The 16,773-nt window shown below is 35.3% G+C and overlaps 3 protein-coding genes across 4 annotated transcripts; all 3 read left to right on the forward strand.

Moving 5' to 3' along the window:
* Window positions 1–406: 406 nt before the first annotated feature.
* LOC120080835 (RNA-binding KH domain-containing protein RCF3) lies at window positions 407–5,915 on the forward strand. Its single transcript, XM_039035490.1, has 8 exons — window positions 407–1,509; window positions 2,546–3,016; window positions 3,225–3,473; window positions 3,689–3,934; window positions 4,498–4,577; window positions 4,764–4,872; window positions 4,956–5,082; window positions 5,474–5,915. Exons 1-8 carry the CDS (start codon window positions 823–825, stop codon window positions 5,491–5,493), a joined length of 1,989 nt encoding a protein of 662 aa, XP_038891418.1. The 5' UTR covers window positions 407–822; the 3' UTR covers window positions 5,494–5,915.
* A 1,445-nt stretch (window positions 5,916–7,360) lies between these two features.
* LOC120080846 (protein PLASTID TRANSCRIPTIONALLY ACTIVE 7) lies at window positions 7,361–10,148 on the forward strand. The gene is made up of 4 exons (XM_039035499.1): window positions 7,361–7,504; window positions 7,667–7,735; window positions 7,825–7,890; window positions 9,519–10,148. The coding sequence occupies exons 1-4, from the start codon at window positions 7,466–7,468 to the stop codon at window positions 9,852–9,854; spliced, it is 510 nt and encodes a 169-aa protein (XP_038891427.1). The 5' UTR covers window positions 7,361–7,465; the 3' UTR covers window positions 9,855–10,148.
* Window positions 10,149–11,224: 1,076 nt separating this feature from the next.
* On the forward strand, window positions 11,225–15,164 carry LOC120069251 (protein phosphatase 2C 57). Of its 2 annotated transcripts, none has more exons than XM_039020977.1 (11): window positions 11,225–11,685; window positions 12,243–12,371; window positions 12,474–12,576; window positions 13,141–13,251; window positions 13,655–13,734; window positions 13,859–13,912; window positions 14,066–14,182; window positions 14,283–14,337; window positions 14,461–14,489; window positions 14,588–14,634; window positions 14,855–15,164. In XM_039020977.1, the coding sequence occupies exons 1-10, from the start codon at window positions 11,378–11,380 to the stop codon at window positions 14,631–14,633; spliced, it is 1,032 nt and encodes a 343-aa protein (XP_038876905.1). In that variant the 5' UTR covers window positions 11,225–11,377; the 3' UTR covers window position 14,634; window positions 14,855–15,164. The 2 variants fall into 2 exon arrangements, with proteins under 2 accessions (XP_038876905.1, XP_038876898.1); XM_039020970.1 differs by having other exon boundaries at window positions 11,232–11,685; window positions 14,457–14,489; window positions 14,855–15,110.
* The last annotated feature ends 1,609 nt before the right edge of the window (window positions 15,165–16,773 follow it).

Below are 16,773 nucleotides of genomic sequence, written 5' to 3' on the forward strand. Positions count from 1 at the left end.
ATTAAGTAAGAAAAAGTGAAGAATATGATAAAGATAATTATTATATTAGACTATGATTGAAATGACCATCTGTGACTCATTATGTTATAAAATGTATTATACTATGATATAAATGGAAAGTTAATTTTTATATGTTTGTGAGGTGGGTCATTAATCATAAAAATATTTATGAAAGGATTATCCGAAAAGAATGAAAAAACTCGTAAATTTTACTAAAAACCAAAAAGTAGTTTGATTTAACGGAACGGTAAGATTAAGTTTGATTTAATGGAACGGTAAAATTAAGTTTGATTTAACGGAACGGTAAGATTAAAAGAAAAAGGACGAGGGGGAAAAAAAAGGTTGACACAAACGGCGCCGTTTAGGAGCAGTGGAGTATTACATCACAGACAAAAGAGAAGTAAAGCAAGTAAACTGTGGAAGGAAGTGGTGAAGCCGATGGATTCCTATTTGCATCATAACTTCCCTTCTTCTTCTTCTTCTTCTTCTTCCTTCTCTTCCTTGTCTTCCTCTTCTTCTTCTTCTAGGGTTTGTAATTTCAACAGTCTTATCGGACTTTCATTTGGAAACAAGCAGAAACACGGAATTGAAGGAACGGAGTGAGTTCTGAGGTCATTTTAATTTTATTTTTTTGGTTAGAACACAGGAACCTAACCTACTTACGACTTAGAGATATTGAAACCCTTTTACTCCACCAAATTGAATACAAACTGGACAAATCAAAGCCACTGACATCGAATTTGTTCTATGGCCGGAATTGCTTGGCATTGAAAAGAACTAAGCATTTTTTTTTGTCAATCCAAAACCCTAACATTTTGTGATATGGAGAAGTCTAGATCTAAGAGAAACTATTACTATGATCACCAAGACTATGATTCGGAGTCGATGGGTAGAACCAGACCTCGTTACAACAACAATCACTACCCCAATAATAACTATCGTCACCGGGGGAATGCTGTTCGACCATCTAAACCTCAAGACCAATCTCTTATGGTCACCACCACTTACAGGATACTCTGTCATGATGCTAAGGCCGGGGGAGTTATCGGCAAATCTGGTAGTATCATTAAGTCTATAAGGCAGCATACCGGCGCGTGGATCAATGTGCATGAGCTTGTTCCCGGTGATGAGGAGAGAATAATTGAGATATCGGACACTCGGCGGCGGGACCCGGAAGGTCGGATGCCGTCGTTCTCTCCGGCTCAAGAAGCACTTTTCTTGATTCATGAAAGGATTCTCGAGAGTGAAATGAGTCCTGGGTTTAATGGAATGGGGTATGGTCCTGAGGATGAGGAGGATGATTACGGTGGCGTTAGAGGAGGAGCTGGTGGTGGCGTTGGCCGTGTGGCGACAAGGCTTGTTGTGTCTAAAATGCATGTTGGTTGTTTACTTGGGAAGGGAGGAAAGATAATCGAGCAAATGAGGATGGAAACTAAGACCCAGATAAGGATTCTACCTAGAGATCACAATTTGCCTCGTTGCATTTCAATGTCGGAGGAGATTGTTCAGGTTTAGTTTCTGAACACTTCAGTATCTTGAAAGAGTACCCGCTTTCTTGTTGCTATGATAATTTTAAAATTATTGAGCTTGGAATTCCTTTTGATTCAAGCTGACTCCTCTACCTCTTCCTCAGTCCCGGTGATTCTACTCATTCCGGGTCAGGTTCAAAGGACGCTAATTTACTTTTTGCATGCTTAACCGAAGTTGCTAATTGTGGGTGCTTAGAAGTTAGAACATGTTAGAACGTTTAATATGACTACTCAAAATGGTATCTATGAGCAGTTTAATAATGAAGTGATGGGCTCTTTGAATCTGCTACTGCTCTGTATTTGCTTCACTAGCTATTTAAGAACCTAATAGAGTTCGAGCTGAAATCATGTGTGTTTTCAAATTTGTTTAGATAAGCTAGTCAAATTGCCAGACACTTTTTCTTTGGGCGTCTCATCTTCTTGCATATTTAATTGTTTGGTCTTTTCATCTGCTGATTCCTATTGTTGAATTAACTTATTGAGTTCCAATGCTATATACAATGTCCAGGAAGTCTGTTCTTTTCATTTCTAGTTTCTGTTTATTTGCCAGGGCACCGGTCTACAGTTTTACCTTGCCCTTAATATCATTTGGACTTGTTAAATATTCAATGAAGATACAAGAGATGGTAGTCTTTCGTTTTTTGTATCTTTGCTTATAATGTGGTCTTTTTTAGCAGGTTGCTTTAAATTCTAGTATTTCACAGATTGAAGGTTTAAAAGCTGTATTGAAATAACTTATGTAAGGTTTGTGTTCTATTAGATTTGAATCGGAATTCCAGTTCTTGGTGCCAAGTTTGACCCCTCATCCATCTATGATAGCTAACTAACCAGGGTATAGATAACTTAAACACGATCACTGACTTGATGCAAAATGAATTAAGGAAAACGATATGGGGACAGGAAAAATTTATGTTTCCTTTTGTTCTAAGTTCTCATGACTTCATTATTCCTTTCGTTGAATTATGAACATCATATATATTAATTACTTTCCCTTTGGGGTTTATAACCCTCTGTAGATTGTTGGAGATACAAATGCTGTAAAGAAAGCTATAGCTATTGTTTCATCACGCTTGAGAGAGAGTCAGCATCGTGACCGTAGTCATTTCCATGGGCGTCTACATTCACCGGAACGTATTTTCCCTCCTGATGACGATTATGTTCCACATAATGCACGGCGATTACCAATGGATGGACGGCCATTTAGACCACGCATGTCTGCTTCTAATACAAGAGGCAATGACTATTCCAACCGTCAATCTAATTTTTTGGTGGAGCCTGGGGCTGTTCCTGTAAATGACAATATGATGCCCTTTTATGGTGAGGACCTTGTATTTAGAATATTATGCCCAATTGATAAGGTAGATAGTGTAATCGGAGAGTCTAATGGAATCATAGAATTACTTCGGAATGATGTTGGTGTGGATATCAAGGTTTCTGACCCTGTGACTGGTTCGAACGAACGGATTCTTATCATTTCCTCAGATGAGGTACTTCAACTTTCTTTTTCCTTATTAGTATTATACATCATGATTTACTGTTCCCAAGGGTCAAATCACTTGAGTATGGCTCCCCTAGCAGAAGATATATTAGGAGTTATATAAACAACCATTGAACTGACTTTAAAAGTTATGATTTCCATTTATATATTCATCTTTTCCTTGTTTAACTTTCTGTTTTGAAAATTTGAGTTCTTAGGGTCCAGATGATGAGCTTTTTCCAGCACAGGAAGCTTTGTTACACATCCAAACTCGCATTGTTGATCTTGTTCCTGATAAGGATAACATTGTAACTACTAGGTTACTTGTACCATCAAGTGATATTGGATGTTTAGAGGGAAGAGATGGATCATTGTTAGAGATGAAGAGACTAACTGGTGCAAATGTACATATTGTGCCAAGAGAAGACCTTCCCATGTTCGTATCAGGGGCAGATGAGCTTGTACAGGTTTGTCATTGAACAAATTGATAATTTATTAAAGATGCTTAATGTAACTTATTTTATTTTCTTTTACTTTTTATATTAAATTCTTCCTAAATTAGCTACAGAACATGGCCCTGAACGTTAAAAGTTAGCTGTCTCTGAACCATCATATATCTGGCTGGTTCGAGCTGATGATTTTGCATTCTGAATTCCTAATTCCCTAACTGCAATTTTTGTAGATCATAGGGGACATAAAAGCAGCTCGAGATGCACTTGTTGAGTTAACATCAAGATTACGGAATTACCTTTATAAGGAGCCGTTCCAAAAAGATGCAAGCCCTCCAGTCTCAGTTCAGGCCAGTTTAGGACTCGAGGAATCATCTTCAAATAATAATGCTGTAGCTCGTGAAGTTCATAGTGGAAATGATTCTTCAAGCACAGCCTACCAAAACGTGCAACCTTTTGGAACAGCACACCTTCTAAAGGTTACTTGTTTTCTTATCTTTTTTCTTATTCTCTCTTGACAAGGGGATTCTTTCTTTTCAAAACAGTCTCTTCTCAGCCTTTGTGAGTGGAGGCACTTTCTTTCTTTGAATACAAAACTATTTCAGAGTAAGGTTCTTCTGGAAACTGCCTCCTTATAAAATTGCTCTCTTACGGTCATGTAGTAAAAAACTTAAAGGAGGTCCTAAGCATTCATGTTAAATCCCTTGAGGCATAGGTCACCAACAAATTTATAAAATCCAATCTGCCAATTGTTGTTTTTAGTAGTCCTATGGTGGTTCAAGTTCCAATCTTGTGAGAATGAAAAAGTCAGGTTACTTTCTTTGCACGTGTTTACCAGAAAAAAAAAAGTGTTCTGGCCAACCTAGGTGAACATGGTTTTGTTTATGGATCTTCTTATATGTTCCTTTTGCATTATCATTTAGGAGTATATATTTCTTTTTTAACATTCCTGGAGCACTTCCGTAAATTATCTTGCGTTTTAGTGCACACCTCTCCTGAGACTTTGGTTATGGACCAAAATGATTCAAAATATCATTTGCAGGAAACTGGAGGATCAAGCAATGAAACTGGTACGCAGAATGAAAATGATCGACGTGAAGATTTGCCTAGTGGGTTAAATAGGTAGAACTTCATCTTTCTGCCATGCTGATCCCTCTCCTCCCCTATTTCTTTTGGATCAATGGCACGATATATTAGCTACATGATTCTGTGGTCTAACCCTTCCTGTCTTTTACACTCTTCTCTCAAGTCTTAGTTTGTTCGGCTTCTTTTATAAGTTAGATCAATGACTGTTCATTCACCTCTTAGGATCCCTGTGCCGCTTGTCACTCGGAGTACACTCGAAGTCGTGATACCAGAGCCAGCAGTCCCCAAGCTTATAACAAAATCAAAAAACAAGCTCGCTCAGATCAGTGAGGTGGTATTGGTGAAATTTTGACAAACCCTTTGCGTAATATATTAAGAAAATGCCTCATTGGCTGATGGTTTTGGCTTTCACAGTTGTCCGGAGCCAATGTTACGTTGGTAGAAGATAGACCAGATGTATCCCAGAAGATAATTCAAATATCAGGCACACCAGAGCAGGCTGAGAGAGCCCAGAGCTTGTTGCAAGGCTTTATTTTGAGCTGTAAGTCTCTCACTAACCCATTTTGTGTTACATTTATAATTGTATCTAACCTTTGGGAAATTGTCAAAAATAACCCTAAAATATTTTTCATCTTTCACAACTAGTCTCTTTTGGAAAATTTGTTGAAATAGTTGTTTTCGGTCCTTCCGAACCGAGATCAACCCCGAGATTTGAATAAAATTTTGACTTCTTTTTATCGTACAATCCAAACTATCGATACTTTTGGGTTTTCTCAGGATCAATCTTGGTTGGAAGGATGGAGAAAAACTATTTTAATGAATTGCCAAAAAAAAAGGTTCTAGTTGTGAAATATGAAAACTTTTGGAGGTTATTTATAACCATTTCCCTGACTTTTTCCTCTACATTCATTTATTTGTTTAACATATTTCAGTGCAAGAAGATGGTCCATAACCATAAGTTGTGGCCATTTGGTTCTACACTAAACTTTAGTTGGCCATAAAAGGTTATTGCCCCCACCAGGATCAACTGTAGTATTCAGGGGGCTCTTGCTCTCTTTTCAGCTGTTTTTCTTGAAGAGCCATGGAGGAAGACGGAGCAAGATTATAGCCACTGCCATGTAAATTTGAAATGTATAAGAATTTTCATTCTTCACTTCTTCTTTTCTTCCTTTTGCCGTTCCACAAATATTCATGTTTGTATTGTAGGAAGCAATATCGGTATCATTCATCTCAATAGTTATTGAAATCTAATTTTAAGCAGCTGTTAGTTTTTGTTAAGCTTAATTATGTCAATCATAGGTAAAGTGCAAATTTAGACCATTTCATGGTTGTTGTCTATTGTATTTCAATTTAAAATTTTGAATTCGGATTTTATGCAATGTCTTGACTTTTTGTTTTCTTTTTTAAATGATAACTTGATTGATGGTTATGTACCCTTTCTGAAGAAATAAAACTTGGTTTAGAACATACTAATAATTAGTAAAATATACCTTGATTTGATAAGTAGATTGATTAATAAAATTATTGTTTTTTCCCTGAGCAACTACAAAAAAGAGAAGACCAAATTTAACGTAGAATTGAAACTCCAAACCTTCCTTTTCTGCATTTTTGCGATAGCACTCTGTTTCTCGGATTGGTTGAACCAATTTGTTGCAAAATTATACTAGAATTAAGGATTTTCTTTCTAACTTCCAGTCCTTTTTTATTACTAAAATTATAAGTCTCATCCATGAAATTTTGCTAATATTGAGCTTAATTTTGTTACACAAAGGACTAAATATAGAATTATCATATCCCTCAAAAGGTTAGACCTCAAACTGAGTTCTTTTTGTATGGATGACTCCTTTTTAGGGTTCGAATGAAAAATGACCACTTTGTTTGAAATTGAATTAAAATTGGTCTTCTGTTCGAGTCAACATCTAGTAAATTTACTGATCGACCTTGAGAACTATCCATGCGTTGCGAATCTCTAATCCTCGATGATCGTTGCTCTACGTTCTATGCTATATACTCGCTACTTGATGTTCTATGTTCTACATTCTATGTTTGATTTAGAAGTTTATACTCGCTACTTGATGTTCTATGCTTGATTTAGAAGTTTACTCGATGCTCTACATTCTATGTTATATGCTTGTTATTCGATGTTGGATGCTCAAAGAAATGTATAAAAAATAAAAAAGAAAGAAGAAATACATAATAATAAAAAAAGAAATAGATGAAGAAACGAAAAAAAAAAAAAGAAACAGAAGAAGGAACGGAAAAAAAAGAGAAAGAAAAGGGAAGAAGAAAAAAAAAGGGGGGGGGGGAAGGTTACAAAACGAAGAAGAAGAAAGATTTAAAACGTCTTAATTTTCATTTGAGGGCCCTATGTACAATTATTTGCCCAATCCATTACAAGAAATAATAAACAAATCTGTTGAAATACATTTTGGTTCCTACACCAAGTTTGTTTAATTTTAATTCAAAATACTTTTAATTGTCTAATTTTAACGTGATACTTTTAATAAATCTTAAATTTAATTTCTAATATTATTTAGTTGTTTTAATTTTTTTATTATCTATTAGTATTTTTATTATAAATTTGGATAACATATTTATTTATTATATTTCTTTGTATAAAAAATTATTTAACCAATTTAGATTAGAATTATCTTTGAAAACTAAATTTAAAATTTATTAAAAGCACACGAACTAAAATTGTATAATGTAAAATATACAGACTAAAATTGAACAAATATTGACCAAAATGTGGTAGTTTAACTAGATGATGATGATGAAAAAATATCTGATAATTTAGAAGATGTCATTTTTCAGAACTTTTCCGAGAAGGTGGGTTATTTATCAAACAAATGGAAGTTTTGGGAGAGCTTGGGTTTATCGTCTGGAAGTAAAAGTATCATTTCGAAAATGAAGATAGGACAGCGATGAGTACTCCAATCTCAACACTCTCCTTTGCTTCGCCTGTAATCACTCTCTTTTTCGTTTGATTCTTCTCCCAATGATGTCGGAAACTTCAATATGGATATTCTGTTTGATCCTTCTTTTGATCTTTACCTTCTCTTCCAAAATTCATCCTTTTTTTTTTTTTTTTTTTTTTTTTTGCTTATGTTGGGGTTTTCTTTCAGTTGTTGCCGCACAGGATTGAAGTGAAGCCTCGAATTTCTCCTGCCTTTAACTTTCGTTCCCCGTTTCAGGTTAACATTTCACAGATTTTCTCCACAATTAACTTACTTATATTCTCTTCGCCTCTCAATCTTCGTGTTTTTCTTGTTTACGTTTTCAGGTGGTCGCTAGAAAACAGAGAAATGGTGAAGGTAGTGGCCGGCGAGTGTGGCGACGAAGAAAATTGGTATGGTGAACGTGTTCTGTTCTTTCTCTTAATTTCTCCCTTACCCTTTATCTTTTGTTTCATTCGTCCTCCATTTCACGTCTCTCTGAAACTGAACGAGTCTTGCAATGTGTTACTTCGACCTAAATTTCCTTTAATGAAACAAAGAAAGTGAAACTGTGGAGGGAGTATAGTTTGTGTAGGGATATGTCGTTTATTGCAACTGCCCGAAGCACTGGGAGCTGGAATTTCTCTCTTTTGTAGACTCTTTTACTCATCATCTCGGTGGCTTTTGATAGTAAATGCATTTTTTTTTTTTTAAAAAAAGTATAATAGCGGTAGGTAGATTCTAACCATGAACTTGTTGCTAACATTTTCGTATGCTAGTTGAAATATGCTTGCTTTGGCGAGTAAATGCATGTTACTGCCTCTTGTTGCTTTTGATGAAAACGTACCATTTCTTTGATTAACCGACATTGGGTGTGTAACACTTGCCAACATTCCTCTAGCAGGGCCTCTAGGTTCTCTTTTTATGTTTATTTTTCCTTAATATGTGGTTTCTTCTATTAAGAGAGAGAGAGAGAGAGAGAGAGATTTTGTTCATGCCTCCTTGTGGTTAGTGTTTCTTTGCTATTAGCATTGTATCTGAACTAACAGTTTACAACAGAGATGTGTGTTGGAAAAAGTTAATTTGGGTTATTTGGTGATTTCTGTGGCAACTTTTTGAAGATGTTATGCTTGTTATAGCTTCTATTATGATTAATACAGCCCAATGCATGGTGTTTTATTGATAACTATCTAAATGTGGAAGTGTCATAGATGATTCCTCTTTCCAGTCCATCAAACTTTGGTGATTAATGATGATTAGGACACAAGCACCATGGGTAGTTAAAAACACTATAGTATGTGGGGTTCTGGCTTCATGGCGGTATTCAAATCCTACAAGTTTTTTTGTAACATGGTAGATCAGGCAGTTGTCTAGATGAAATTTGGTGAGACAGGTAAATTGGCTCTGATACTTCTAAGAAAAGTAATGGTGATTTTTAAAAATAGAAAAATAAGGGAAACTATTTATCCAAAATAACAAAATTTAATCTTTTTTGATAGAGGCGGATAGAAGTTTAACAATATCTATCAGTGATAGAAAATGATAGAAGTCTATCATTGATACTATAATAATAGAAATTGATACAAGTCTATCACTAATAGATGTCGATAGATGTTTATCAGTGTCTATTAGTGTTTTTTTTGCTATTTCTGTAAATAGTTTGACATTTTTTTTACATGTGAAAATTTCCCGAAAAATAATGACATGGACTGTACACAGTGTAAGATTAGGTGGAATGAAGGATACATTGAATGATTGATCTCCTTCGACCAGACTTTTGCAATTTTACTGCTTGCTATTATTGGGATGCAAACTATGTGATATTCCTTGGATGGAAAGGTGTAAATATTGGGAGTTTCTTAAAACAAATAGAATTCTGAGATCGTTTTGGATTATAGACAATAAAATTGAAGCCTGAAATCTTTTTTTGTTATGGGATGACTTTGGCGAGAATTGATGAAAATCATGTATCATTATTTTGAAAGAGTCTGTTATTTCGTGGTTGTCGACATTAAAACTTCGAATTTTGTTCCTTATTCAGACGAAGAAGGATGACATGTCGATCTATAAAATGGATCGAATCCCATTCCTTGAAGAACAGGTAAGGAAGGTAAAGGAACAGGGGAAGCTCATAACAATGGACATTGAAAGACTATTATTATCAGAGGACAATCGCTTCGATTTTGTAAATGAGGTTGCAGCTGAGGCTAAGGAATATGTTGAGAGCAATCGTGATGAATATGGAGGTTCCAAGAAAGCCATTCTTCACGTTCTTAGCAACCGAGTGAACGATGCAGGGTTTTATCGGCCAGATGCTTATGCAGAAGATGACCCATTTAAACCCGGACCTCATTTTCTGAAACAAGAATATACTTGAAGAAGCTGATTACAAAATCAAGTTTCTTATACAATGACTGTCAATGTATTAATCTGGTTTTTCCAGTTTTTTCGCCAATGCCTGTTTCTCTTTAGATTAAGAATCCGGGTTCGTCGTATAGATAGCCCTATTTTGAAGGTTGGAATGAAATTTTAGATGTAAAAATGCATGTAAGGTCAACTTTTTCTTACAATTCATACCTCTTAAGACTGCTACTTTTCTTTTTGTTCTGTTCATCAAACATCCCCAGAAAAGGGAGGGAAGATTCTTATCAACGAACTTATGAAGCCATCAGAAAATTTCGTTTACCTACTCCATTTGTTTTCCATCATATAAAGCAATTAAAAGGGCCTATGAAGATAAATATAATATCATGTAAAGGAAATTTTAAATGGGGAATGGAAGAAGAATGTATTGTTGAAGTGAGTTTATTGGTCTCAATCTATTAGACATTTTAAAAATAAGTTTAAGAGTTAAATTTGTAATTTAATCCTAAGTTATTTTAAAACGTTAACCAAATTTATAAGGAAAAAAACAATGGTCAAACTAAAAAATCAGAACTTGGAGATGTGGATGAGGTAGATGTTTGAAAATTTTGTTAAAAATAATTCTAAAATGTTATTATCTTATACCGCTAGCACCTTTTAGAGAACTTATTAGAATAGTTTTTTTCGATCTTTTTAGGTCGAGATCGACCTTGATATTCGAATAAAAATTTAACTTTTTTTCATTGTACATCCAAACTTATTTTTTTTTCTTTATTAGTGGAATCTTGGCCAAGACGAAGACCGAGATTGAATATAATCTCTCGATGCAATTTTTTCAATTCTTACGTAATCTTTTCAAATCTTCTTCAAATTCTCAAATCATATAACCAATTTTTGTTTCTCCAGTTGTGTGAATTGAAATTTCCAAATAGATTTACAAATTTCTCGTTGTTTCCCTTCTCGAACGATTGTGAGGCGGTCTACAAAAGATAATGACTCTCAAGGAGATAGATGTGCAGATTTTGCTTGGAAAAATATGTTAAATTTTAGGAAAAATTACATACGATCCCAATTTTCTTCCTAGACTAGATTCTAGAAGTAAAAAAAAAAAAAAAAATTGATGATTTGGATGCCCGATAGAATTTGATCTTCTTTCGTTGAGATTTCATCGAGAAAATTAAAAAAGTCGATGTAAAGAAGTTATATTTTTATTCGAATCTCGAGATCGATTTTGTCTATGAAGGATCAAAAGAAATTATTAAAACGATTTTTGAAAAAAGAGTGTTACTCGGGCAATTTTCTAAAAGGTTTTGATGTCGGACCCCAGTTGGTGATGGTATGGTGTACGTTCATCCCCTTGTCCATGCTGTGGGCACTGGCAACATTCAAACTACCTTAAAATATAGTATCTGATCCGTTAACCCAATTAGAGGCCTTCCTTCATTCTCTTATCTTTCTCTTCTTTAACATAATTTCCTTTACTGTATCTCAGTCTCCGAGTTTCTTCAAGAGTTTTTGATTTCCCGATTCAGCAAAATGGCTTTGCTGAGTCCTCGATTGCATAGATTCCGCCTAACCAAGCTCCACCATGCCTCCGCCTCCAAACCCACCAAAACAACTCAGCTCACTCTCACGAGAAAAACCAGATGCTGCTCTGCCATAGCTATTGATGCTCCATCTTCTTTAACAGATGCTGCAGGAATCAGATGGGGTTCCACTACTCTGCAAGGCTTGCGGGAAGAAATGGAAGACGATGCTGTTGTGCGGTCTGATGGTTTTAATGGCTTCTTGTTTGCTGCAGTGTTCGATGGCCATGGTGGCTATTCCTCTGTCAAGTTCCTCAGGTGGGGACAATAACAGGGCAACTTCTGGTGAAATCTTTAGGGTTCTTTTTTAGTTCAATTTGACCTGTTAATGTATCAATAGTAGAATTGAGACGATATACTTTGATTTAACCATAATTTTGATGTTCAGCAATAGTAAGTCATAATCGTTAATCATCATCATGACACAAAACCGATTTCTGAAAAAATGTGTTAAGATGGGTTTATGTATATGTGTTATGAAATTGACCATCAAAGAAAAAAGACAACATAAACAGTAAAGAAATTGACACAGAGATTTTCGTGATTCGCTAATGGTATTAACTATGTCTGTGGTAGAGGGAAAGAATAATTGTATTATTGGACAGAAATATTTGATTACATATTAAGAGACACTTTTAGGGTTAGAGAGTTTATATATAGCGCACCCCTCTAAACCCCATGCTTGATCATTCGAAACGCCAAATAGCTAGTTCAAGGCATTCCGACAATATGGATGTTACCAGTGTTCTCATTTTGGGATTTTCTCATAAATAATGGCTTTGACAATTGTATTGGTGTAAATAATGTGCCAACAGGGAGGAGCTGTACAAGGACTGCGTAGCAGCTTTACAAGGTGGCCTGCTATTGAATGAAGGGGATTTTGAAGTGATAAGAGCGGCTTTGGAGAAAGCTTTTGATGATACTGATAAGAGATTACTCCTTTTGTAAGTTAAAAATCCAGTTTTAGTTTCAGTATTGGCTTGGTTATATGCTCTCAATGCAAATCTAATTCTTTATTTGACGTAATTTTGCTCTACTTTTTAAAGGCTTGAGGCAGCTGGGGAGGAAGATGAATCTGGTTCCACTGCAACTGTTGCATTCATTCGAAATGATGTGCTGTTCGTTTCACATCTTGGTGACTCTTGTATTGTAAGCATTGACCCGTGAATCTTCATGCCATTTATAAAACCTGTCTATATTTCAAGCATTGTCATTTGTCGTGAATCTTCATCGACCGCTGAATCTTTAAATTTTCTAGTTCGGAAAGCATGAAGAAATAAAATGAAAGCTTGAAGGATAGCAACTTGCTTAAGACATTCACTTAAGTTTCTTCTCTATAAGTAAATATGTTTTTGAATAATAAATTCTTTGGAGGGGGATAGTGTCCTTCCTACGGTATTTGGTATTTGGTCCCTTGTTAGATTCTCTGTTTCCCTTTGGGCCTCCATTTCCAAGGGATTTTTTTTCCCAATTATTCGCTAGGTCTCAATTTACTTGACCAAAGCGCCTTCGTTTAGTTGCTCCCTTCTTGTGGGCTTGCAGTTTTACTATGTCTGTGATATTCTTTTATTTTTTCTCATGAAAGCCCTGTTTTTCATTTTAAAAAAAAATGTAAATATGTTTTTGAAGAAAAGTATCTTGTAAAATAGAACAAGAAACACATCCACGGACATCAAAGATCTTCTTAGTTCATAGTTGGTTTGTCGATGGCAGGTATTATCTCGTTCTGGAGGAGCACAGGTGTTGACTAGTTCTCATCGGCCTTATGGAAATAACAGCACTTCGCTACAAGAAATTAGAAGAATTAGAGAAGCAGGTGGATGGGTGTGTGTTTCTCTTGAAATTGGCTGCATGTTTCGTTTTACTCTCATAGTCTCTAGTTCCATTAGAAACTTTGCCTGAATAATATTTAAGAGAAAAAGAATTAGAAAAAGAAAGCAATTAATATTATTAAACAAGTTTCTCTTCATGCTTTCTTTTTTGGAATTTAAGCAATTAATATTATTAAACAAGTTTCTCTTCATGCTTTCTTTTTTGGAATTTAGTTTTATCTGAGTTTTCATATATTAGATGTTTAAGCTCATTGTTGCTCACTGTCCTGTTTGAAATACAAAATGCTGCATATGCTTACATTACTCAGTCATTCTGACATGTTGAAATGATGACTGTCAATTTCTCTTTGGAGCATTGAAATTTAGATGCTCATTACAGCTTTTGGTGTCTTTAGATTGTTAATGGGAGAATCTGTGGGGACATCTCTGTATCGCGTGCATTTGGTGACATACGATTCAAGACGAAGAAAAGCGAGTTTGGTCCTTTTACTCTTTTCTAATATTCTCCAGCTCTAGGATATTTCTTTCTGTTAAGCCAGTAATAATATACTTGTACTGAGTATCATATGCCTCTCCTGATGGCTCATTCTGTGTGAAAGGATGCTACACAAAGGAGTTGAAGAAGGGAGATGGTCAGAAAAATTTATTTCTCGGTAGGTATGCTTTATGATTCCTCACTTCTATCATCTTTATTTAATTTTTCGATGCTTATTGTGTAGTGTTTGGCTTGTTTTATTTGTTACAGATTGCTAATTACAGATTACTAATTGACTTTACAAGGCAATTTGACCGTAAATACTTTTCAGTGTGCAGTTCAATGGAGATTTGGTTACTGCATCACCAGAAATTTTCCAAGTTACGCTCGGATCAAACGTCGAGTTTATACTGATGGCATCGGATGGCCTATGGGATTACATGAATAGGTCTGCTGGGGTTCAATCATTATGTTCAGAAGTTAATTTATGATTGTCATCAACTTCACTCTAGACAGACTAATAACTGCCATTTTGGGTATTGTTTCAGCTCTGATGCGGTTATGTTTGTTCGGAATGAACTTAGACAGCATGGCGATGTTCAGGTGTACATCGTGTTACCTGTATTCTTTTGCACACTATTTTTTTAGTGTACCATCTATCAATTACCGCGTCTGTTTGCTTGTGGTTCATCTTCTAACTTCTCGTTAACATTGATTTTCAGCTAGCTTGTGAAGCCCTCGCCCAAGCAGCCTTGGTACTTAACTCATACAACTTGATTTGTTTTAAAGCTTTCAATTAGAAGGATTTATTTTGAAATTATATTAAAGAAAATATTGTTTTTGTATTGCGCAGGATAAAGGGTCACAAGACAATATCAGCATTATCATGGCTGATTTAGGGTGAGTATCTGCTTAAATATACATAATATTTTCCATAAGAGGACAGAGGAGTGTTGAGTTATATTGGTAGGGACTAGGCATTAAAAATATAAAGTTAAAATAGCTTTGCTTGTTTCCAAATGCATGTAATGAATAAACATTCTTCTGAGAAGCTAACTGATATTTAGGGTGGGTATTTGCTTAAATATACAAATATGATTTAAACTAACTGGCAATGCAGGCGGACAGATTGGCAAAATTTGCCCCTTAAGCAAGACAATGTCATATTTGAACTGGCTCAAGCTTTCGCTACGATCGGACTCGTTTCTTTAGGTATTTGGTGGGCGTCCTCTAGTTTCTCTCTTTAAAGTTGCTGTCTCCCACTGTTGTATAATCAAGTTCTTCCATACTTTTCACCTGTAAAGTGTAATTGAATAGTCATAAAATGTATCACATCCTAGCTAGTTTAGTCAAACTTTAACATACCTTCACAAGAATTGCAAAATTCTTCTTTCCCTTTCGGTATAAATCGTAAACCGTCGTTCTTTGGTTTTCATCTTCCATCAGAAGTAACAGATGTCTTCAGACTATCCAACCACTTCCCATACAAGATCAAAAGCTTGAACGTTTAACTTCTTTGTCTTGTTGTCTTGATGGGAAGGCTAGGTCAGAATGGCTTAAATTATGACCAGCTCGGTCTTAATGGCAACATGTGGATCATCAGTGGTTGTTTTGTTTTCAATATAACAATTGAAAAATGAAATAGCCATTCTATAGTAACAGGAAAATGAAACAGCACACGATTATCTGGTTTGAATCTCTTATACACAGCTGGTATACTGCCTACATATTAGTTGCTATTTCACTTCATATAGTCATGATCTGGGTTGGATTTCAAATAAATGGAAGTTCAGAAGCTCTTTTCTTTCTAGTTTCTTCACATGGAGTATCATGTATTGTTTGAAATGAGGACCATATTAGGTTAAAAAGTCTAGTGCAGAAGACAGACATTTGATTCCTTTCTCATATGATTGCATTTATTCCTCTGATATTAGTATTTCTACCACAAACTTATCAGTTTCATCCCACAAAACTCACTTGGATTACTACGGCCTTAATACAAGCGCACCCATTTGACCATTTCCTCCTCGTTATTTGGTTAAGGGAAACACAGGAATCTCAAAGTCCGATGGCTTTCAAGTGCCAGGTTTCAAAGGCTCATGCTTACGGTTCGCTTCAGGATCATCATAATCGCCTCTGTCAATCATCAAATGCTTCCTCGTCTCCATTTTGAATCCATCCTTCATGAAAGAAAATATTACTGCTAGATAACCATTACAGATAGTGAAAATTACTCAGAGTGGACAAAACAAGGTCCAGGTAAGAACAATTCATAATGAGTGAAGGAGGAAAAATATTATCTAGACGGGTAAACAGATTGATCTTAAAACAGCAATGCTTAATTACTAATGCAATAAAACAAGCTCGTATTTGCTACAATGGAAGGAAGGTAAAGAGAGAGGTTATGTTTCTCTTAAGCTATGGCAAGGAGAAATTTCTGTGAAGTTGCAAAAATGATGTTACCTGAAGAGAAAGAACAGAGGAAAGAAGAGGATAAGAAAAAGAGGCAGAGGTTTTGGAAGCCATGAATGATCTTTCTGTTTCTTCATTTAAGAAAGAAAGGTAATGATATTTAAAGTTGCAGTGAGTGGAAAGGGAAGAACTGGAGAAGACAGTGAAATGGATGATTATGTGTTGCATCCATGAGTTAAGTGCTGCCTGTCTGCTTTTCATCAGACTCAAACATGATTTTTTTTAAAAAGAAAAGAAAAGAAAAGAAAAGCATCAATCTTAGCAGATACATATGAAGTCAACTACAAGCTTTTATATTAATGGCTGAAAATGACAAACCAAGTACCTGCATGTGGACTCCATAAATACAAGGACTATTTGGAAGTGGAACAGAAGAAAATTATCTCAAGGAATTTTAAAATAATAATAATAATAATAACAATAAAACCCTACAGTTACACCCTTTTTTTTTTTTCGAACCTTATTTGCAAACATGGTTAAAAAGTTGAACAATACTTGATTATTTGAGTGTTCATAGCACATCTGATAGTCGAGATTCAAAGTAGGTGATTACTAAAGACAATCGAG

This window comes from Benincasa hispida, chromosome 1, assembly GCF_009727055.1.
Source record: "Benincasa hispida cultivar B227 chromosome 1, ASM972705v1, whole genome shotgun sequence".
In the NCBI taxonomy this organism is placed as follows: Eukaryota; Viridiplantae; Streptophyta; class Magnoliopsida; order Cucurbitales; family Cucurbitaceae; genus Benincasa; species Benincasa hispida.